Below are 25,577 nucleotides of genomic sequence, written 5' to 3' on the forward strand. Positions count from 1 at the left end.
GCAAAATAAACTGAAAAAGGCACATTTGAAAGTCACTTACTTTTATCTATAATTTCTGGCAAAATGTTAATGAAGCATACATAAAACAAGCAAATGTAGCTGGACTCATTTCGATAACAGCATTTTCACCTTTTAGAATATCACAAATTGTTTTCAATTGTTTCAAGTCATCATTTGCACTCACTACCCATTTGCACTTTTCCACAACAGCTGACCCCTTTTCTCCTGACATGGGTACCTGGGGGAAACCCTGGGGGGTAAAGGCGGTCAGGGGCGTGATGCTGATCACATCACCCCCACTCACGACCGGATCAAGAAAGTGTGGGGCGTTACCCCCACACCCCCTATACGCCTTCATGGCGTGGTGCTATACACAGGGGAACACTTTACCTTTACCTTTTACTTCCATCATCTGCTGCATAGATTCCTCGAAGATTTTCATGGATGCTAGAAGAGTCTCACCTCTTTTTTCTAGCTTTGTAATTGTCTCTGGCAATGCACCATAATGTGCAAAAATAAACGACAGTTCGTTCTTCAGTTCTGAATAGCACAGGAGTTTTTTCACTTCACGAATTGAAGCCGCTTCATTCTCTGGAAGAGCATTGATCACCTCACTGATTTTTTCAAGGTGGTTAGCATAATATATAGCTGCTGATATCAAGGTTCCCCATCTCGTCAAGACTGGTTGCGGAGGTAAACTCAGCTCAGGTGCAACTTCCTGAAATGTTCGGGTTCGAGAGGGAGATTTCAGAAATATCTTCTTTGTGTTCGAAATCAATCTGTCCACTTCTGGGTGCAACACTCTAACTTTTTCGGCGATTCTGTGCATTGCGTGGGCTACACATGTGATATGAAGCATGTTCGGGAAGAGAATTTTCAATGCTATGGCAGCCTTCTTTATATAGGGAGCTGCATCACTGATAAAAGTAGCATGTCATCATGATGTACACCATCTGGCGAGAGCAGAAGTAGGGAATTTGAGAATAACTGAGCTATTGACAAACCATTGGCTCTCTGTAGTTGTTCTGACGTGAGAAGAAATGACGAGGATTTTCCGCATGTTGGTTCCATACTTCATATGATGACGTTGGCTATTCAGCGTCCCATAGCATCAGTACTTTCATCTGTTTAGATCCAAACCTTCTTTCCACCAACTTCAGCACGAATTCTTTGCAGAGCTTCTTCGTAGCAGATGCTTAAATATGTTTTCCACAGCGTAGATTCTGACGGCACCGTTTCTTTAGTGTATTTCTTAAGGAATTTCCTCAGTGACTTGCTTTCCACTTTCCAGAAAGGTATCCCTGCTTCCATGAAAGCTTTGCACAGTTCAAGAGAAAACTGAGATTGCCTGTTGGATGAAGTGCCCACTGTTGAAATTAGGGATATCTTCTTCTGTCCAACCTTTTTGGCAACTGCAGATTTATGTTTTGCTGTTGACACATGCTGAGATATAAAGTATTTTTTCTCATGGTTGATTGTTTTCTCACATATTTTGCAGAGAAGAATAGTACCGTCTGTCGAAAATGCTTTCACCAAATTCACGCACGTAACCATGTAACTTACCACTTAATGGCACACTAAAGTTCGGCATGATGGCAACTACACGATCCTTTCCTTCCAAAGTGCAGAACTAAACTAAAGGTAGAGAACTTGATTTTGGAATCCATGCAAAGGCCCTTGGGCATTAGTGCTGTTTCTTGTCAATAACCTCCTGACACGGACACTGGACGTGATGACGTAATTGTGCAGGTGTTCTGCAACAGGTTTTCAGCAGTCAATCATTCACAAGGACATGTTAACGGAAAAGCAATATCTTAACTCAGCATGAAATACTATTTTTTTAAACACACTTTTCTCCTTCAGCAATGTTGAAACATATGTGAGTTCAATATTACTTAAATAAGGCGAAAATTATTCACATAATAAACGGAAGAAAAATAAATGCCAACAACGTTTTTTGGGAGAAAAATAATTTATTTACACATTTTTTTAAAAATGTTCAAATTTCATTGAAAAAGGCAAAAAAAGGCATTATAATTAAAAATAGGCAGTGGGGTCCCAAATAGGCAAAATAGGCAAAATGAAAAGGCTTCTAAAACATTCGAAACAACATAAAAAACATATATCCGGAAAAATTTTATCAATATATGCAGTAGATAAAAGGAGTCATTTTGTCAAACTTCCGGGCTCTATTAATTGCAAAGATCATGCCAATTTGCCGTTGCCATTGTGTTCATTTATGGCTACATAAGCATTGTGTATGTAATGTGTGTGTAATGTAGCACGTAATATTTATCACATTGAAAATTAATCTATTTGTTTTTGGAGCTACTATACTTGTCTTCTTTTACGTTTTCACAGAGTTTCACAAAACCCACCCTTAAAGTAATCTGCATGAATAAAATGAAGCAGGAGTGAAGAATGTGTCGCAAAATATATCAATGGAAAGTTATTTATTTATCTGTAATTATTGATCAAAAATAAATAAATACATAAATGACACATCTATTATAACATCTATAAGGTTTCGTCTTTTTGGTGCTGCAACTTTTTCCGTATGTGAGGTATGCTATACTGCCCCACCTTGTTGTCACATCCTGCAGATTTGGACTTTGAAATTTTTGAGGGTGGGCAGTTTTTTTGCTAATTTTGAAGAATCAGGGCTTGGGCTACAGGATGTGTGCTGGTTTGAGTCTACTAGGAGGAAGCAAAATAACTTATCTCCTGATATTTTGGCCTGCTGGCTACCATCATGAGGAAATTGGAGAGCTATGAACAAGTAGCATAACGGGGTCATGGAAAACAGCAAAATATTATAACATATTATGGCACCCATGTAGCCTAATGGTTGACACTCCCACCTCTGGTGCAAGGAGTCCTGGATTTGTAGTGTGGTGGGATCTCCACTGTTGCAGCAGTGTGATACCAGTTTGCCAACTAATTGAAAGCAGTAGTAATCCAGTCTGGAAAGCCAAAGGAACAGCAGAGATGGGACACGATGGAATAAACACACGTCAGGCAATGAAAATCTCATTGGCTGGAATTGAGTCTCACTGAGCTGTTTGTGCTAGAGAGTTTAGTTTAATTTTGATTACAACAAAACATATGTTGATACCTGGACACTGCATAGCAGATCAATTACATACTGCATGTTGATTTTTTCACTGTAAGACCCTGTAAAATTATCTGGTTGAAAACATGCAAATATGAAACATGCAGTAAAAAAATCGTCATACCTTGAGAAAGGAAGGATATCGAGTCAGCTGACTGTGAGTAACAATGTGTGGCCATAATAGTGAGTAGAAGTCCAGCACCGTGAAAACAACCTGCCACATTATTGTCATTTATGCTCTTCCTTTAGGCTACAGTTGTCACTCACTATTGTATTATTGGCTTCTGTGGAGTTCATGGTGGGGTGCACAGGTACTGTTACACAGGTCTATCTTCAACTTGTGCTTAGTGTGTAAGGTTAATGTAGAAGAGGATGTGTGTTCATTGCAAATATGGAGCGCCGAGATTGACTCTACCTGTACACTGATGGTGGACATTGAATGCCTTCTCTAATATGGCCATGCTTATCATGAATCAAGCTGTGTGCTCTAAATATTTGGATTATCAAGGTCTTGCAGTGAATCAATTAGACTTTTAAGTGAATGGACCAAAAATATGTAAACAATGTAAGTCTTGCTATAGATGCATGGTCAGTGTAATTTTCACATTTATCATTCAGAATTATTTTTTCCAGCTAAAAGAGAAAATTTAATGAGAGACATACAAAAAAGTAATTAAGAACTACTTTAATGAGCTTTTAAATGTTCATGTAGGATATAAATCAGAAGTAAATTAAGTACACACAGCAGAACCTTTAGTTCCAAAACCTAACTTGACTGAAGTTAAAGATGCTATTAAGAGGCTACAGAATAACAAAGCACCTGACATTGATTTAATACAATCTGAGTTAAATAAATATGGTAGGTATTCGCTAATATGTCAAATTCATGAATGGGAGGGAAGAAGAGTTTACAGGACTCTTGTTGGTAAACCTGATGGTAAGAGACATGTAGGAAGGCCAACATAACGATGGAGCAGTAACGTTGAGATGGACTTAAAGGAAATCGATAAGTATGGAAAAGAGGAGATAGATCTTGCACAGGATAGGGACAGATGGAAGGTTTGTGTTGCTGCAGCTACAAAACCTTTGGGTTTAAGAAGGATAGATATTTAGTTAGTTCACATACCAAAAAATTAAACAGCAGCAACTGAATTTTTATAAATAGCCTCTGTACTTTCTTGTATGTTTTCTGGTTTTGTTAGTAATTTTCAAAACCTTCAAACACAGCTATCTCTTGCATCCAAAGATGCTAAACATCATGTGCCTCTATGTTCAAGAACTAAGTAGTTACTTGTTATATATATGATGATCAGTTGTCTGCCTGAAGGCAGGTCTTTTGACCAGAAGTTTGCTGGGGAAGGTGAACCCATGGTGGTTTGCCATTGCCTTCCATGGGATGAGGATGAAATGGACATCTACAAACAAGCATGCTCAAGCGGGATTCGAACCCGTGACCCCTAGCGTCATAGTGTGATGTGCTAACCACTTGGCCATGGGGTCCGGCGATGGTCGGATCATGATGGGCTTAGTACTGTAGATGTCTAATTTTACTTGTCTCTGGAGCGAACTATTGACTATATGTACAGGAAATGCATTGTGAGGAATGTCATAATTTTTTATTCTCTTAAAAACAACCTGTATATTGACATTAACATTTGGTCTAAGTGGTAAGAAAAGTATATTAATATTTCTTGTCGAATCAATAACATATTTACATTTCTATGAGTATGTCCTCATTAACAGTCTATTCTACTATCCTCTGTCTTCAATAATCTGCATGTAAAATATGTTCCCTGCTTAGGAAGTGACACTACATTTGTTTGTTATTCAATTTTTTTTCAGATACTTGAATGCAAACTTTGTTGAAGGAGAGATTCAAGAATTCCCAAGGTCAGTTGCACATTTGCTAGTATCTGCAGGAGAGTTAGGTGAACAAGAACATCCAGAACATAATATGGAAATTACAAATGGGATAGGAAAATTTGAGATGGAAACTTCAGCAATCTCCCTTCAAACCAGAGCATGTACAGACCACACCAAAAATGATAACAGGAGGAAGCAATATACATGTTCCATCTGCAACAAAGTTTTGTCTTACAAATCAGGTTTCATAATTCATGAAAGAGCTCACACAAGAGAGAAGCCTTTTAATTGTTCAATTTGCAACAAAAATTTTGCTGATAAGCCCATTCTTTATAGGCATTTAAGAATTCATACGAATAAGCCCTTCAATTGTTCAATTTGCAACGAAGATTTTGTCCTTAAAAAGAGTCTCAATGTACATATGAGGCTTCACACCAAAGAGAAGCTTTTCAATTGTTCAATTTGCAACAAAGATTTTACCACTAGACAAAATCTTATTAGGCATGTGAGAGTTCATACCATGGAGAAGCCTTTCCTTTGTTCAATATGCAATAAAAGTTTTTCTCAAAAAGGGCATCTTAATGTACATTTGGGGCTTCACACCAAAGAGAAGCCTTTCAATTGTTCAATTTGCAACAAAAATTTTACCATTAAAGGCAATTTTATTAGTCATGCGAGACTTCATGCCAAGGAGAAGTCTTTCAATTGTTCAGTTTGCAACAAAGATTTTCGCCTTAAACGGTGTCTCAGTGCACATATGAGGCTTCACACCAAAGAGAAGCCTTTCAATTGTTCAATTTGCAACAAAGATTTTGCTGTTAAAGGGAATCTCAATGAACATATGAGGCTTCACACCAACGAGAAACCTTTTTGTTGTTCAATTTGCAACAAAGATTTTGCTCTTAAACGTTATCTCATTGTGCATGCGAGAGTTCATACCAAGGAGAAGCCTTTCCTTTGTTCAATTTGCAAAAAAAGTTTTTCTCATAAATGGTATTTTAATGCACATATGAGGTTTCACACCAAAGAGAAGCCTTTCAATTGTTCAATTTGCAACAAAGATTTTACCATTAAAGGCAATCTTATTAGTCATGTGAGAGTTCATACCAAGGAGAAGGTTTTCAATTGTTCAGTTTGCAAAAAAAGTTTTTCTCATAAATGGTATCTTAATGCACATATGAGGTTTCACACCAAAGAGAAGCCTTTCAATTGTTCAATTTGCAACAAAAATTTTACCATTAAAGGCAATCTTATTAGTCATGCGAGAGTTCATACCAAGGAGAAGCCGTTCATTTGTTCAGTTTGCAACAAAGATTTTCGCCTTAAAGGGTGTCTCAGTGCACATATGAGGCTTCACACCAAAGAGAAGCCTTTCAATTGTTCAATTTGCAACAAAGATTTTGCTGTTAAATGGAATCTCGATGAACATATGAGGCTTCACACCAACGAGAAACCTTTTTGTTGTTCAATTTGCAACAAAGATTTTGCTCATAAACGTTATCTCATTGTGCATGCGAGAGTTCATACCAAGGAGAAGCCTTTCCTTTGTTCAATTTGCAAAAAACGTTTTTCTCATAAATGGTATCTTAATGCACATATGAGGTTTCACACCAAAGAGAAGCCTTTCAATTGTTCAATTTGCAACAAAAATTTTACCATTAAAGGCAATCTTATTAGTCATGTGAGTGTTCATACCAAGGAGAAGCCGTTCAATTGTTCAGTTTGCAACAAAGATTTTCGCCTTAAAGGGAATCTCAATGCACATATGAGGCTTCACACCAAAGAGAAGCCTTTCAATTGTTCAATTTGCAACAAAGATTTTGCTGTTAAATGGAATCTCGATGAACATATGAGGCTTCACACCAACGAGTAACCTTTTTGTTGTTCAATTTGCAATAAAAGTTTTTCTCGAAAGGTCTCTTAATGAACATGTAAGATTTCACACCAAAGAGAACCTTTCAATTGTTCAGTTTGCAACAAAGATTTAGCTGTTAAATGGAGTCTGAATGATCATATGAGGCTTCACACCAATGAGAAACCTTTTTGTTGTTCAATTTGCAATAATAGTTTTTTCTCAAAAAGAGTCTCTTAATGTACATATGAGGTTTCACACCAAAGAGAAGCCTTTTAATTGTTCAATTTGCAAAACATATTTTGCCTATAAAGGCAATCTTAATAGTCATGGGAGAGTTCATACCAAGGAGAAGCCTTTCAATTGTTCGGTTTACAACAAAGATTTTGTCCTTAAAGAGAGTCTCATTGTACATATGAGGCTTCTCACCAAAGAGAAGACTTTCAATTGTTCAATTTGCAGCAAAGATTTTGCTGTTAAAGGGAGTCTCAATGAACATATGAGGCTTCACACCAAAGAGAGACCTTTTTGTTGTTCAATTTGAAACAAAGATTTACCATTAGACAAAATCTTAATAGGTGTGTAAGAGTTCATACCAAGGAGAAGCTTTTCCTTTGTTCAATTTGTAATGAAAGTTTTTCTCAAAAAGGGTCTCTTAATGTACATATGAGGTTTCACACCAAAGAGAAGCCTTTTAATTGTTCAATTTGCAAAACATATTTTGCCTATAAAGACAATCTTGTTAGTCATGGGAGAGTACATACCAAGGAAAAGCCTTTCATTTGTTCAATTTGAAATAATCGTTTTTTCTCAAAAAGGGCATCTTAATGTACATATGAGATTTCAGACCAAAGAGAAGCCTTTCAATTGTTCAATTTGCAACCAAGATTTTGTCCTTAAAGAGCATCTTAATGTACGTATGAGGATGGTTCACACCAAAGAGAAGCCTTTCAGTTGTTCAATTTGCAACAAATATTTTTTGTCTTTGAAAAGCATCCAACCAAATGTACTCTTCGCAACATGTTAATTGAACGCCCCGAAAGTCCTGAATTCGTAAACTTAGCAACATTGCACTTCAGTGCCAGATCATAGTAGCCAACTTTGAGTCCGTCATTCAATGAGACTAGAAACGCTGCGGTGAAAGGATTCCAATTTCGCACATTCTATGAACTTATAAACTATAAATCGCTAATATAAGACACACTGAAACAGAAATAGTAAATTGAAATAAGAATAAGAATGAGAATCTTGCGGAATTGTAACAATTGTGCGTGCTCAACTTGAAATCACATAGGATTGAAACAATGGACAGGGGTTTTCTCCACCTGGAGTAAATTGCCATCAAGTTTAAGTAGAAAGAGGCAAATTTCTGAGGAGTTTATGGGACATTTTATTTACAGTACCCTGCACAATATTGAACAGTTCTAAAAAAAATCATTTCTTTCACGACTTGTGGAGAAAATGTGCTGGAACACAGGAAGGTCGATTAGATCAAAACATTGTGTTTTATAAGGTAATGTTGTCAGTAAGTTAATGTAGAGCAGTTGGTTAGACTCTGTTCTGCACATTTTACCAGCGTCAAGGACAACAATTTGATCCTCGTTTTGTTGCTAACTCACGTCACGTGAGCGTGGCTGTCTGGGGTTGGATGTCTCTCTGTGGTGGAGGTGACCTACACTGCATAGGACATCTCAACGGGATACAGTATGTGCTCATTTTTTAGCATGTTATGGTTCCTGGCGTGCGAGCTTTGTACCCGAAGTAACTATTGACTTCCAGCAAAACCACTCCCCCATCCATGATTCAGCCATTGTTCAGCGTTGGTTTTCTGAACGAAACCACATAAATCTAATTGACTGGCCACCCATGTGATGTGATATCAACTCCATTGAAAATATGTGGGCCGAATTTGTTCGGTGTTTGAAAGAAAACTGGCCTGATCCACCACCTCGAAGAAGTAAAGAACTATTTTACCATGTCAACAATGCATGTAATGACGTGTGCACTTCACACAGGTATATTCGACATCTTGTGCAATCTGTTCCTCAACGCCTGTGACATGCCATAGATGCAAGTGGCTACTGGACAAGATATTCAATAAATGTTAAATTTTCCCAAACATTTCAGTACTAACAAATTTAAAAAAATACACCCATGTAAGAAATATTTTGGAACCTTTCATATTATTGTCTTATAGGCCTTAATATATATGAAAATATCCAGATGAAGTGAGGGTCGAATCCTTATCACAGACACAAGTGGAACTGGAAATGCCACAAAGCTACAACAGAGTGAACTCCACAGCTAATACGATATCTTACTTTATGTTTGCTATTCATACATAGACCTATTCCATCTGGACAACTGTTTTCTTTTAAAGATTTAGATCGAAAGAGTTTGTTCACTAATTTTAACCATAAAGATCGTAAAGCACAATCATTCATTAGTTATTTCCTTGCTTTGTTGGGGATTTTCCTGCAATGAAACCACTGATTTGCAGCTAAACTCGAGCCTCCCTTACCTGCTTCTCGTACCGACTTTAACACTTGTCCGTTTATCGTCTGTGCAATTGCCTTGTTAAATTATGTTACATTGCACCTCTGGGGGAGAGAGAGAGAGAGAGAGAGTAAGAAATTGTGTAGCTTGTGAAAAGCAGACTAGAAATATATTCAAACTTCATAGAAATATATGTTAACAACTGGAAAGTATGGAACTGTGATTTCGCAAAAGAAAAACTGATGTAAGAGAAAAGTGAATATACATATAGAGTTTTTTTTTTAATTACAAGACCGAGTTGGACACAGCAACGACGTTACAAGAAAACAACCCCTAGTTAACTTAGGCCAGAAACGTCTTGTCAATTTCTTAACTTATTATTATTGACTCATAATGTGCGTTAACACAACGTATGACGCATAGCTGAATGAAATAACAAGTTTCTTGCCTAAAACATTGCCAATCAACCGAATTTGATTGAATTTCTGATGAGTATTGAGTCAGAGAAAATGAAACAGCTAAACGAACCTTCTTTGAAGTATAGCTCTATATATAATAACCCATGACGTGACATCCCTCGAAGGGCCTTGGCCTATCTCCCAACTGCTGGTCTCCCTCCCACAATCCTACCTAGTGGTGTGGAGTTCTTCAAACGGTAATGTTTGCAAGCAAACAACATTCTATTAGTATATATATTTGTATTCTTTTATTAAAACTACTTCATGCACATACAGACTTATCGGGACTCAACCTACATTATAAACTGGTATCCGAACCAATGTGTAATGTGACTCCACCGGGTTTCGAGCCCGGAACCCATTGATTACAACATCCTGTCAAGAGCAGATGTTAATGACATGTAAGTTTTTAATATGTGTTAACTTATGACAGCTGAATGAAAGGAAAAGCTTTTCCTGAAATCCTGCCAATCACTGAAAGATTAAAAACATTAGTAGAAGCATTACTTGAGGCATGCACAGTGGCGACGATTAGGGAGGTGTGGAGGGGCAGTTGTCAAAATTATTGGGGTGGCTCTGATCACTGAATAAATGAATGAATGACTCACTCCCTCCTTTTTTTTAAAAATAAAAATTAAGTCTTCGTATAGCAGTTTTTAAGAAGCTATTATATTCCTCATGCAAATGAAATGTAACATGAAAAACGTGTTTCTGCTCATTTGTTTTTTAGATAACAATTAACATTTTTATTTAAAAGTAGGCTATGTATTTACATTAAGAGGCCAACATAACAGTTTTATGCTGGCCTCGGTAGCCGAGAGTGTTGGGTGGTCAGCTCAACTCGCTTTGATCTGGAGGTCTCGGGTTCGAGTCCCGGCAAGGGCATGGGTGTGTTTTAATGTCGGCAACAGACTTGTAAAGAATGGACATATAATGGGTGCAAAGAACCTTAGTGTTGACGTACCCATAAAAATAGCTAATATTTACAATATTTGAAAGTTTTATGTAATTATTTACATAAATGCTAACACAAATCACAGGCAAATAGTTTTACTTTTTGTTCTTGCTACAATATTTTACTTTTTAAATTTAATTTTGCAATAATAAATAAACACATAGAATGCCGTACTTTAGCAATAATGCCTTTGATCATAGCCGTTCCCGCTTTCACAATACAGACTTTTCATAAGCTTTCTTTGTGTACTTTACTGCAAGTCAGTGTTAAATAAACTCGAATACTTTAGAATTATTTCCCCTTTATTCTTTGGAGTAGAGGAAGAGATTTAGAGGATAACTAAATATCATACATATCAATATTGCCTGAAAGTCGTGTTTATGACCTCAGATTGTTCAGAATTCACTAAACAACATACTGGTATAATTGTCATATCACCTCGTTATTTTGAAATTCTTTTTAGTAAAAATATTAACAATACTCATATACTTAGTATGTAGTAATAAGTCGTGTGTTTTGCTGTCTCTGTTCATAGCCCCCCCCCAAGTTGATGGTTTAGCAGTCTCAGCCCCCCCCCCCCCAAATTTGATGGTCTCGAACATTTCAAATGTGTATTTAAAGTTAAGTTCATGTTGCACAATTCAGAGTAAACTTTACAAGAGAAGCAAAATAATACATTAGATCCTCTTAAGCAAAATTATTTCAGGGGGTCTGCCCCCCCATCAATAACATTGGGGGGCTGGAGCCACCCCAAGCCCCTTGGAGTCGTCGCCTATGTCCCCACTATGCTAAACCTTATCTACCAAGGGAAGAAAGTAAACTGTCCTTGCCCTCAACCAGTTTCGGCACCTTACCCCATCAGTTTTCTAACTCAATCGCCGCCACTGAGCATGCATCACATAAATATTTACAGTAATATCATATAATCTTATATTACGTTATTACAACACTTCGTACTCGGTTAATAAAATGGAAAAAATAATCAGGATAGGCTGGGATTTGAACCTACGATGTTTCGATCTTAACGAAAACAGTAAAAAAAAAAAAAAGTGCTGTCATCTAACCAACTACTCCAGGAGATTACTGATGGAAAACTCAGTAAAGCACGTTGATCTCAGTTGAAGCAACCTTGTGCTGGGGTTTCGAAAAAAAATTTCGCCAAGAACCAAGGAAAAGACACACTTTGCGAATCGTTTTGTGTTGTGGAAGGTATCTTTACTACAGACTTCGTATAAATCATCAGAAATTTGCCTTTTTGCATTCAAGTGTGACGGCAATTCTTTTCAGGTGGATGAGAACCTGTTCAGTTTTTCAAAATGCACATAAATTTCCCTATTTTCAAATTCAGAGCAAAGAATCGTGGAATATTTTCACCATTTGTATTTCTACTTAAGTTTTTTTGTCTACTCACACCAAAGAGGAACCTTTCAATTGTTCAATTTGCAACAATAATTTTGCCATTAAAGAAAGTCTATTTGCAAATATGAAGCTTCACGCCAAGGAGAAACCTTTCAATTGTTCAATTTGCAGACAAGGATTTTGCCATTATTAGGCATGTGAGAGTTCATACTAAGGAGAAGTCTTTGAAACAAAGACAGGGTACCGACATAACTGGATAAGCTGGAACCTTGAAAATCTCTGGGAATTTGGAAAGAGAATGAAAATCTCATGGAAGATTATCTAATTGATCACACATTCCAATAAAGTACATCTGAAGGACTAGATTATGCTCTTATTTGTTGATAGTAAAAAAATACAGCTAATGTAATTATTAACACAAAATCTTCAACCCCTTCAGAACCTTTGTACATGATCGTGTACATCACTTTTATTATTTTTTTAATGCGTGATAGCAAATGTTTCAGCATTTGATTTTTTTTCCGCTTGATTTTGTACATTTCTTCTGCTAAGAAATCGCTAAGCTACTGACACCTGGTATCACCGACAGAAAATAGAGAGTAAATAGCAACTTTGGGAGGAATAGTTGACATTGAAAGAAAATATCCTACATTTTGTTTCACTTTAACATAGATTTAGATTAGATCATGTACGTGCCAAAAATGTAGGGATATGTTTTGAGAAAAAATAAATGTTGTTGTTTTTGTAACCAGGGCACCTCTTATAGCTACATTTCAACAAGGAAAAAAAATGTTATTGAAAAAAATCAGGTCTGATGTGTTTGTTTTGCATCACAGATTATTGGATATTGTGTCTATTTCTAAACTTCTTTTTCCGAAAGTGTGAATATATGTATTGGCTTTATATATTATGTACTGTAATACGGTTTAGAGAATATATATTTAACTCCCAATAAAACCCTGTGACCTTGATCCATAATTATATGGTTCATTCTTAAAATGAACAAGAAGATTATTTAAAGAAAAAATAAATTTGTTAAAATTTGTAAAAATAATGAAAAATTGTCTTTCAAGAATGTAATCAAATGCTACCTTGGCCAAGATCATTTGCTCCATGCAATTTTTAAAATTGGCTTGTCCACAGATGGGACTTTCATCTCCATAAAGTGAATTTTGTAGTCCTTGGAGTGGATTTGTGTATTATTTCCCTTTTAACCAAACTTTTTTTTCTGTACCTAATGTTTTCCTTGGTAAAAATTAGACGTGAACCTTTATTTCTTTTTGATCATAAAATTTTTCTTCGAAGTAATTGCTCTATCTCAAGGTATTTATCTTTTTTAGCAGTTTTTCATGTTAATACTTGGCAGTATAGCTGCTTTCTTCTTTGATAGGATAAGATCTTTATTGCCATAAGACATTACAAGAATGTATCGACATCGTCAACTTTTATTATTTATTTATACATTAAATATAATAAATAATTACTAGTTACCTGTTGTAAAGACAAAATTTATGTATCAAGATCTAAAGTATAAAATTCTTTGGGCAAATATTTCTCAAAATCTATTGAGTAGTATTCATTAACTTCATAAATACACTCATTTTTTAAAATTTTTAGAATAATCTTCTTAAAGCTATTGATTTGTAGAGATTTTTAAGATTTGTGATAGTTGATTCTAAATTTTCACTACCATATATGTCACATTTTTTTGGGATTTACTATGTTGGTATCTTGTCTCGATTTCTTGTATTGTATTGATGATTTATACTGTTTGTCAGAAACTTTTGTGTATTATTATGTACTAAATATAAAATCTTCTAGATATAGAGTGATGGTAGACTGAGTATTCCCAACTCAACAAATAAAGGGCAACAGTGTGAGCCTTGCAGATTATTCTCACTGCTTTTTTTTTAAATTTAAATATTTTATTTCTTTGCATGTTATTACCCCATACTTGCATACCATAATTCAAAATGCTATGAATCTGAACATAGTATACTTTCAGTAGTACATCACTATCTACACATCCACTCTGTCTACGTAACATATATACACCTTTTGATATTTTTTTAGCTGTATAATTAATATGACCTTTGCATGTTGAATGTGTATCAATATATAGACCTAAGAATTTTAATTGCTTCATGCCTCCTATTGTTGCCTTATTATTATAAGTAACATTTATTTCACTAATTTTCTGTAGGTTCAGAGCTAAATTATTGACTGCACAACAGTTTTTAAAAATGTTTGTTCGACTTTGTTATCTTTTTATTCTGTGAATTCACTTTAAGTGCAAAGTCATCCATAAATAAATATCCATCACTTTGATCATTATCTATATTGACTGGTAAGTCATTAATATACTGTATATATTAAATAAAAGAGGTTCTAATACAGAACCTTGTGGTACACCATATTTCACTGTTCTTCCCTTAGAGTAGTTATCTTCACTATACACAGTCTGTGTCTTATTACATAAATATGAGTATACAGGGTGGCTACAAACAAGCAGAATGAAATTCCCTCACTTTTTCAGGTTTTCCATGACAAAATTTACATTTTTCCCTGACAATTACAAACTAAACTTAATCGATGTTTTTGCAAATGGAAAAATAAACTCGTACAGATCCAGGTATGGATTTGTTTGTTAAATATCAATATTATCTTCTATGAAATTGACAATTTCACAATTCTCTATGATTTGAATTCAAACTGCAAAATATTGAATTTGGAAAATTATTACAATTCACAAGGTAGGTAAGGATTATGGAATTTTATCATACACAGTAAGTTTAAAATAAAACTTGATTATTTTTTACGTTACGACTAAATGAGACTAGAGTGACGAGTCATTGATTAAGAAATACATTTTGTAATTTATCAGTCTCCTTATCCATTCTCGGTATTATTTTTGATATTTCCAGTGAGGTTTGTAACCCTCTGCTTGCAAGAACCATGAGTGCAGACTCATTTTTCGCTGTAAAAGACTACTACTCTCTTTTCTGTAAGACAAACAACTTAACTGTTGGATATAGCAATTGAATTGTACAAAAGAAAGTGTCATATTTCCTTACATTATCAATGGGATTTCTGCTTCAGTAAGATATATCCAAGTGAAGTACTGTGAAACTGACAACATGCAGTTATACCATTATTGCAGATGAAAAGGGTATGTAGGTATTAGAAATTTAATGCAAGCAATTTATAGAATTGCATTGTATAGGTACCTGATTTAGCTAAGGGTCATTCCATGCCAAACGATCCAATGGTGGTTTCATGACCATCTTAGAAAAATTTCATTTTTACTACATACGTTTATACATGTTTCTAGATATCAAAACCCATGTTCAAAAAAAATATTGTCTTTAGTTCTCCTAGCGCAGCCATTTTTCCAACATGGCACATGGCTTTTTTTTGCTCATGTAGCACTTTTCACAAACCTTAATATCTCAAAAACCACTAGAGACCTGAAACAAAATTTATTTTGTGGCTAATGAAGTATATTTTCTATGATATTCAAGTATGTTTTGCTTAAAATTGCATCGTAAGTACGAACGTTATGGTGGAAATTGGGGTAATTGGATTTTTAAGCCTGATTTTTTCAATGAAGGGGTTTAGTCTAAGGCTGGATTTTTTTCATGTGTAGACCTGCCTGCAGGTTGTCTGTAAATAAAATTTCAGTGCTTAGAAATGCAACACTAACACTTTACTAACTACCCTCCCTTTCACGCACCATCGGACACTTTCACTTCACTAAAAAGAAAAACACTGAACAATTAGAGACACCGAGTTGATCACGGTATTCTCGCCTTGCTTTGTTTATAATTTGCAACCCTAGCATGTCAGACGGTACATCAACAATCGGTGTTACTAACAACTTTAATATGATTATCTGCTAAATAAACTGTAGATCTACAATTTTTAGAATTCAATGCAAGAAATTGAATTATATCTCCCAAGTGAAATTCTTATACTGATAGATTTTCCGTGTGATTTTTCACAAATATTAAAGTAAAAAATCCCCTGGTGATGCAAATTCCCTTTCAGATCTAGGCAATTCTTTTGCACAGAAAATGTCTTCAATTTTGTCAACGCCAGTTGCTACACATTGAGTGTCTGTGTGCATGAGAGCAAGGGATATATCTTTTCTTAAGGAAGAAATCGATAACAAAAAAGTCTGGATGGCTCTTTAGATGCATCTATCTAAATGATTATATAAATTTGGGGAAGATATTGCATTCGTTCTTGCAAAGTATGCAGGAAAGTATCTTTCTCACGAATTACTTCTCCAATGAGTATTACAAATCGGTCAGGATTAGTCACTTCCCTGTGAAGTTTGCAACTATGTCAACACAATGCGAAAGCTCTCTCGTCATGCCAGCCGAAAAGGGGCCACGGCCGGTTGTCTTATGGCTACCACTGGGCTCCACCTCCTCGCTTGTTAACTGCAGAGACTTTTTCATGCCTCCGTGCATGCCTCTACGTGCAGGCTAGACTATGGTGGCCCAGAGCAAGTGAGAGAACAGCTGGGGATGAGGTGCAGGAATTGAGGCGGCCATAAGCTCGAATGCTTATGAGATTCGAATCTCCTCATTCTTAAATGTATTAATTTAACTATATTTTGGCAAAGCAAGTGCTTTTTCATTTTCTGTGGGTAGAGTCATGGTACGGTGGCTCTCCCCTTAGAGCCGCCGTTGGGTATATATGCACTAGATCTGCTGTTAGAACCCTACCACTTTGCTCTGTGATGCAAATTGTTTTGATAGAAGTTGAAAAAATCGTGGAAATACATCATTTAATGTGGCTGCCGGAATTTTTCCATGTATAACAAGCTTTATAGTTTACTCTTGAATAAAATTTTGGAAAACCTGCACGTTCTATGTACACAAATATTTATTTATTTATTTATTTCACCTATAACAGAGCTTTCACTCCAATTACAAGAGGCTTACATATATTTTAAACAATTAAAAAATTACAATTACAACAATACAAAACAAAAGGAGGAGGAGAACAAAACTACAATAATTGTTTCATAGAGATCACCAGCACAAGTATTCTAGAGAGCATAAATCCAAAACTGATATTCACTGAGGTAGAACAAGATACATATCTATATACAGACTGAGACACTTATAACTATACACATGTAAATACTCATATATAAATATACACACATACAGGCATAATTGTATTTACAAACATACTCATGTACACAGAAAACATCTATAATTGTTTGATTTGTTCATGATATTCCTCGAAGGACAGACAGGAATTGCATGAATGGCAAAGCGATATCGAAGTCTCCACCATTTCTGACTATTTCATTATGTTTAATACATAGTCTTAGAATAGGTGAACTCTGGTGTTCTGTTGAGTTGGATTTACTGTAATAAAATGGCTGCCTGAACCGTAATGTCCTTCTTAGCATTAAAGTTTAATGTTTGGAGGAGACTTGGACTGTCGACTAGCCCGTTGACTAACTTATATAAAAATAATTGATGTGATACTACTCTCCTTTCGTGCAAAGGTGTACAATTGAATTATCTGAGTAGTTGTTTATATGATACCTGATCCTGAAAAGATGCTCTTTTGTGTATTTTGTAATATAAGTAATGAACAAATTTCTTCTGAATTCTTCCTATCTTTTTGCTATTACATTGTGTGTAAGGTGACCAGACTGCACTTGCATATTCTAATTTGGTTCGAACAAAGCAATTAAACAGGCTTGTCAGAGCTCTTTCATTATGCATGTCTTGTGAACTTCTAATTAGGAACCCTAACGTTCTGTAAGCATCATTACAAATCTCATCAATATGTGTTCCAAACGATAATTTATTTAATGTAACTCCTAAGTCATTTATCTCATTTACTCTTTCTAATGCACGATTATTCATTGTATACTGATAAATATTGAGTTTGGTTTGCCTGGAAAAAGTTATTGCAAAATATTTTGTGACATTAAAGTTTAATTTATTTTCGATGCTCCATCTTTGTGCATTTTCCAAGTCTTTTTGCAACTTATGTGCATCGTTTGGATCTTTCATTACTTTATACAATTTTAAATCATCAGCGAAAAGTAAGCATTTTGAGTATTTAAAAATTGTGGGTAGATCATGTATAATACAAGGGTCGTTCAAGGTTGACCGGGACTTTTATTTCTAGACAGGAAATATACATACATAGAAGCACCAAACTATGACAATTTTTCAAAGTATTCCCCCTGAACATCAGAAACCGTTGCCGTCGTTGTGGAAGTTCCTTGATGCCTTTGGCGTAGAAAAGAGTAGGTTGGTGTCGTAACCACTGCAGGACAGCGTTCTTGAGTTCCTCATCTGTCTGGAAGTGCATCTTGCCCAAATGCTCTTTAAGTGCCCCAAACAAGTGGAAATCACTGAGGCATAAATCTGGACTGTAAGGACTGTGTGGTAAAACCTCCCAGTGCACGCTGGCCAGTGTTGTTTGAGTCAAATGGACCGTGTGGGGCCTGGCATTGTCATGGAGAAGAATGACGTGTTTCGACAACATTCCAGATCTTTTCTTCCGAACAGCTCCACATACAGCACCGTGAAGCAGTGTTGAGTAATACTTGGCATTAATTGTGGCACCCTTCTCCACAAAATCCACATGGATAACACCTTTCATGTTCCAGAAGACTGTTCCCAAAATCTTACCGGCAGACGGCAGCGCTTTGCTTTTCTTGGGTGGAGGGGAACTTTTATGACACCATTCGTACACTCTTGTCCGTGACAGTGTTTGTTCACCATACTGTGCTTGCAGTCTACGCCAAATTTGAGCAGGTTTCACCTTCTCCTTCACGAGAATGTCATTATACACCGCTGTTCTACAGCAACAGATACACTACTTGCCGCCATCTTTGTTTACACTACTGCGCATGCGCCAAATGTGTCGCAAAGGATCATGGTTACTCGCAAGGAATCATGGTCTGTCCTGCCCTAGTAATGCAGCGCTACATTGATTCATTAATATTTTACGCACGAAAGTCCTGGTCAACCTTGAACGACCCTTGTAGAAAGAATAATGGTTGGCACAAGATTGGACCCTTGTGGTACACTGGAACAGACTTCGTTAAGTGTATGACTAAGCTTGATTGTATGTCACAAATTGCATTCGATTGCATAGGTAAGAGGATATTAACATAAGAAAGTTATGAGAGACACCAAACTTAGATAATTTACTCAACAATACATCGTGATCAAGGGTGTCAAAGGCTTTGGCGAAGTCCATATTGTAGAGATATGGCGATTAAAAATACGAGAAACCTCGTCAAGAGATTATTTTATGCTTGTTTATTCACTGGAATTGTCCGATCGGCAAGAAATCTCAAGAATGCACAAACTTTGTAACTTCCTCGAAGCATTGACTGAGAGGCAAATACGTGGATCTACAGTAGAATAGGCAAGACAAGAAACTCCTCGCGACCTCACGCCCAAGCCATACGTAGGGGAGAGACGCACGGAAGCAGGGTTGGCAGTGCATACGGGCCAAACTGTCTACGCAGAACGAGAAGAAATGTAAGCAAGAAATTAAGTTCATCAAAAAAATAGAATTTTACAGAAAAAAAAATACACAATAAGTGAGATGTTAAGATAGTGAATTAAGATAGAGCATACCTGCACTATAAAGTTTAGTCGCTATCGGTTATGTCTTCTATGCCACTCACTTCATCCTCGTTGATGGGACGATCTTCCAAGGTACTATCATCGTCAGAATCACTGTCGTCGGCAATATTGATAATGAGTCTCTCTGTTGCACTATCGATTAACGGTTCTGCCTTGAGATATTCATCCTCAATTTTTTTTAACGTGATTTGACACTTTTTCCCACGCTGAAAGTGGTAACGTGGCTACAAATTCTGTGCACAAATTAGTAGCTGATTCCACAGTAAACTTCACGTTCTTTTTCGAAATGTATTGTTTCATGTCTGCCCATATCAGTTCTATCGGGTTAAGATCTCTGTGGTATGGCGGTAAACGTACAACAGAATGACCGTATTCTGTTAAGATGGAATCAATTTTGAACATCTTCAAACGGGGTTTGTTAAGTTTCACCAACGAATACAATTCTGGTTTGAACATGTGTGCATCAAAGGGGATGTTGTTTTGAACTAGCCACTGAATCATAGTATCTTTTCGGGAGGAGGAAGAAGGCGCAGGATTTATTTGTACGTTATGGTATCAGGCGTTGTCAACAACAACCACACTGTTTGGTGTCAAATTTGGGATCAACTTCTCTCGTAGCCACTTCTCAAAATTTTTGGGCATTCATATCATGATGGTAATCGCCAGAAGACTTTCCAGATTTGAACGTTAACAGTGCACCTGGAACAAAACCCTCTTCGCCGCCAGCATGTACAACAATTACACGTTGCCCTTTAGACACCAGTGCTTGGACGCCAGCCGCGGTTTCATCCACCCAAGCTTCTTTCTTTGTTGTCGAGCTGTGAAAATAAGTCTCGTCAACGTAAACAATGGGTCGCCCTTGTCGACGAAAGATTTTTATGGCTTTGAGGTACGATGAACGTAAACTTCTTATTTCGTCCTTTTCTATAAGCAGTTGTCTATTATTTTCTGCTTTTTTCCACTTAAACCCTAGGTCACATATTATCTTGCGCACACACCAGACACTGCCTTGGAACCCTATTCTTTGTTTCAAAACCCTTCGGGTACCTTCTAACGTTGGCCTTTCCCCATCCGTAATGTGAAATTCGTGCACAAGACGCCTAACAACACACTTATCGAACTCGTCTATATCACTCTTGATTTTTCGGCGAGGTTGTGTTTTATTGGTCGTACGAAAGTGCTTCTTCAACGTAGTGCATGCTTTACTTTCTATTACAATTCTTCTCACACTGCTGAAAGAAACACCACATGCGCGAGCCACCCTCCTTTGCAACTGTTTTTCGGACATACAAACTCCCACCTCGTCTTTCATAAATGTATATACATTATATACAATTTCTCGCCCTTGGCTGTGGATTACTTGCCGTCCCCCGAGTTTACTTGCTTTCTCTGAACTGCAAGCTTCCATGCTAGCAAGTACACTGCACACAAAATCACACACAAAACAAACACACACTTTAAATTAAGGCAAGGAAGTCGATCACTTTGTTTCTTCATGCTCGCACAGTATTTATGACGTTCGGCAACCCTGCCTGTGTGCACGATAAGGGGAAGTTCGCGCACGCGCTAGCCGCGTTTCCGACCCAGCACATGGGTGGGAGAGTTTCTTGTCTCACCTCTTCTACTGTAACATGATCCAGCATGCTCGAAAGGTGTAATAATTTTTCGAGGCAGAAGATTATAAAAGCAAGCTCGCCCTGGAGCACGCGCTCATTACTCTTATTTAACTCATACACTTTACAACGACGGGGTACGAAGTTTACGGCTGCATAAGCCTGCAGCCATTTGTGCGGGATTGCTCGGAATATTGAGTCAAGGGTCACAATCAGGGTTGTGCCGTAGACTATAAGTTTACGTCTACATGCGTTGTCTACGCGTAATCTACACGAAGATTACATCAGCTATAGTTTACATAGTCTACTGTAGACAATAATTTTATGTAAACAGCAGGAAAGAATGATTTTAGTGCTATTAAACGAGAAAAAGTATTATTTTCTCCTTCAAACAAGTCGATAATCTGTGCATATAACCAACATATGACGTAGTCTGTGCTTAAGACTATCCGATGTGAATAAAGTTATTCAAGGAAAGATAGAAAATGGGACTACCGAAAAAAATACGAAGTCAGGTGAACACTGATATAACTTTTTTCAACGAACGGAAGTCTAAAAAATATATTTTTTCACCATGTTACTGGTTAGGAATATGCATTAGTCTTTTAATCAGATCTTTCCAAGCTTATGTGAAATGGTGAAACTAGAAGTAAGCAAAGTTTGACCATTATATGGACAGAGCGTGTTTTATAACTGTAATCTTACTATTGATACCACTGCAAATTAAGTGATGGTGTTCATTTACCAGGCGAATCCCAAACTTTTATTAAATGCATTAAAATTTGTATTTGGAATATTACCTGTGCAATAAAATTGAATTTGAACTGAAATAATACTACTTGATTTGGGGAATCCTTGACCCTAGAATATTGGATATATACGTACATGTATTTCATTTTGTATGCAAGATTGTCACATTGTCAGTTCATGTCTGTTTTATCTCCTTCCAGTTCTTCCATTGCTAAGTTTAGGTTGTGCTACTGCAGAGTAGTTTTATTTACCTTCAGAATGATTACATTCATGGTTGTCATCGTATAAGATTTCACTACATGGCACATATATATGCAGTTTTATCCCAAATGGCATAATCTTTTTATTTGTCACTGCACTTCTTTAACGTTCAAGTACTTACACAAAAATTCCGCTGTAGTAACAAGATGTTGGTACTATTATAGCCTGCGTAGAATGCATTTCGCAACTTTTACACAAGAAACTACTTAACTGAATTCGGCTTGCGAAAGTTTCTTTAACATGGGAATCACGTTTAATCACGAAAAAATCCATTTTATAGCCCCACAAACAATTGCCCCCCCACACACCATTCATGCATAGCCCCAAAAACAATAGCCCCGAGGTATGCCTACGATGTTAGGTTCCATTAGCATAAAAAAAATACCAATTTTCGTGTTAATGACAACACACTCTACAGGAATACTGCCAATAAACATCACACATTTAACAGAAATGTGTTCAGGTAAGTAGTTTCTTGTGTAAAAGTGGCGAAATGTGTTCTACGCAGGCGATAATTTTACCCACTATGTTATTACATGTGTAACAACATAAATATTGTCACAAATGTTGCAAGCTGCTCTCATAAGAGCACCAAAGGAAATATTTTTCACCATGCTAACTTAATTTTATTTATTTGTAGTTTATGCTTTTGGAGATAGGGTAACAGTACCTTCGAGGAACAACATATTTCTTCAATTTTACAGTAAAAATTACTTACGTGAACAAGCTTCTGTATCATTTGTGATGTTTGTTGGTGTTATTCCTATAGAGTGTATTGCGGAAAAGTGTCATAAACACAAAAAAAGGCATATTTTTTTTGTTTATTATGCTAATGGAACCTAACCTAACATCGTAGGCGTACTTCGTGCCCATGAATGGTTTGTGGGACTACAAAATTGAATTATTTTTTTTTCATGATTAAACGTAAATGTAAATGCCATGTCAAACAACCTTTCGCAATGCAGAATTGGTAAGTTCAGACATAAAAAGTGATGAAATAACCGAGTAAAAAACGTGTTGGCCCTCGAGGGTACCGGTAATGAAGATAGAATTCTACGACATGGCTATTTGCATCAAATTTGTTTTCTGACCAGTGTAATACAGTTTTTAAATGCTGTGTTTGTCTGATAAAAAGCCAGCTTTTTTTAGAGGAGCAGGGAATGGAAATTTTGCCCTCTTTTACCCCCCATTTCACCTCATCCATTTCTCTAGCAGTTTCAGTTGTGAGTTTAGAAGTTCGTATAATATCATATTTGAAACTGGCTAAATAATTTTACAGGGTGTAACAGCCAAGAACCTACAAATTTGTTTTGCCCTAGATACGTGTATGTAGACCTACCCAATTGCATGGTGTCTTTTAATCTATGTATCTTCAGTGTTCGATCTCTGGTGCAGATGTAGTGGTTTACAATCCATTTCAGATAAATAAAGTGGGCTGTAAACAAACCTTTCTATAAAAAGAGCATTTTGAAGGGGGGAAAATCTCCTTTTTTGCCATTTGTAGGCAATCTATTTCAGTCTCTGCCTTAGTTTTACCATTGTAGAATCGCCTGTTGTCAGTCCTACTGCAATGAAATTTGTTGTTAGCACCAGGGGCAATTCCTCCATGTAGGAAGAGTGAGGAACATCCTATAATGCATTTATAGTTATTTTCAGTTCTCTGCTTTTTTAAAGTTTAATGACGATCATAAAATTATGAGTGCAATATAAGTTCGCTACTTATCTGTCAGGAGTCAATCTGCTATTACTGGCTTGCTCCAGATCTGCTGTCCTGCCTGCCACAGAGTCAAACCTTTTTTGTAACTGCTGCTTGTATGAATTGTGTGCCAAAAGTTGTATTATAAATTTAGAACAGTGTGGCACTTTACATGGGCAGCTAATTTTCTGTAAAGTTGTCTTGCATAGATTCCTGCTGGATTTTCATGTGAGGCTTGAAGTTTTATATGCTTGGGACTAGACATATATCAAGAGCTGTTGGAAACAATGAGGTAGGGGAGATGATGAAAGACAGTTTAATGTTGAAAATCCTAAACTGAATATTTAGGTCTTTAGGGGCATGAAGCCTTTTCACTTTACATCATGTGACATGGTAGCAGCAGGAATCCACATCAAAGACGAGAGTAAACAAGTGGCTGCTCACAAAGAGAAGCTTAAGGAGAGAGTAGTTAAGACATATGTGAGTTACTATCTTTTCACAAACGTACACTATTCTCAACAAGTAAACAAATGGATGGTAGCAGAGGCCAATAAAATTAAAAGAACCTCTGCAAGTAAGTTTCGTGGAAAAAGAAAGTAACTCACTCACATCTAAGTATTATCAAACACACATTTCATTCCTGTAACATTAACACACAGTAAATAATCAACCAAGCCAATGAAGAATGTATTTATTAAATCATGTTAAAAAATCATTGGTACCATGGTTAGTTTTTAATTAAATAATCAGAACTTTGACCTAGATTTTTATTGTCTGGGCCACTTTTGGCTGACTGAGCAACTAAGCAGGGAATAGCTTCCGAATGCAAAATTTTGTTTGGATTATTCTGCACATGTATTTTCAAAGTGATTTTATTTTTGATACATATCTTGAAACATCAATCGAAATGCTTTACCAACTGCTTTTTGCATATTTTTTACAGAACAACATTTCCTTCCATGCCCCTATATGCTATTACAAGGTTAGACAAGTTATATTTAGTGCTCTTTCGATTATAATTCAAAATTTGCAGTTTTCGTAAAATCTATCTAACATTCTAACCGAACTAGACAACGATTCTACTGACTTATAAATTTACCAAGTTCCTAGAATCCATGCTATTCGGTTTTGACATAGCAAATGTACACATTTCAAAAAATACATTTTTAGATTTAACAAGTTAGACCAGAAATCAGAGAATTAGGTTCATACATGTTTTCTTGCAGTGTTACTCTTTTTACACCTTGAGTTGGTTAGGACTCTTTTGTTTGGTATTTTAGCATCCCCACACTTCTTTTCCTCTACTGCATGCACCTTTTGTGGTGAAAGAAATAAACATGTTTGTAATTAAATACTGATTTATTGACATAAAAAAATTACATTTGTTTTGAAAAACAACTCCAGCATCATTAATACTACAAAATAACATTTTAGACAATCCTCATTTTTCAAATAATTGACAAATGATTACATAGAGGCTAAGTTGCAATTCTGTTGAACTATTAAAATTGTCATGTCT

The 25,577-nt window shown here is 36.3% G+C and overlaps 1 protein-coding gene across 2 annotated transcripts in view; it reads left to right on the top strand.

Moving 5' to 3' along the window:
• LOC146004639 (uncharacterized) overlaps positions 1–25,577 on the top strand; it is a 726,328-nt gene that overhangs the window by 334,608 nt on the left and 366,143 nt on the right. The window contains exon 4 of one of the 2 annotated variants that reach the window (XM_083143540.1): positions 3,746–3,811. The exons of the other annotated variant lie outside the window; for it this stretch is intronic. Coding sequence (XP_082999666.1) covers positions 3,746–3,749 — 4 coding nt within the window. The 3' untranslated portion in view covers positions 3,750–3,811. Of the gene's footprint in view, positions 1–3,745; positions 3,812–25,577 lie in introns of those variants that run through there. 2 annotated transcript variants of the gene reach the window in all.

Source organism: Lepisma saccharinum, chromosome 22 (genome assembly GCF_977018435.1).
Source record: "Lepisma saccharinum chromosome 22, izLepSacc3.1, whole genome shotgun sequence".
Taxonomy (NCBI): Eukaryota; Metazoa; Arthropoda; class Insecta; order Zygentoma; family Lepismatidae; genus Lepisma; species Lepisma saccharinum.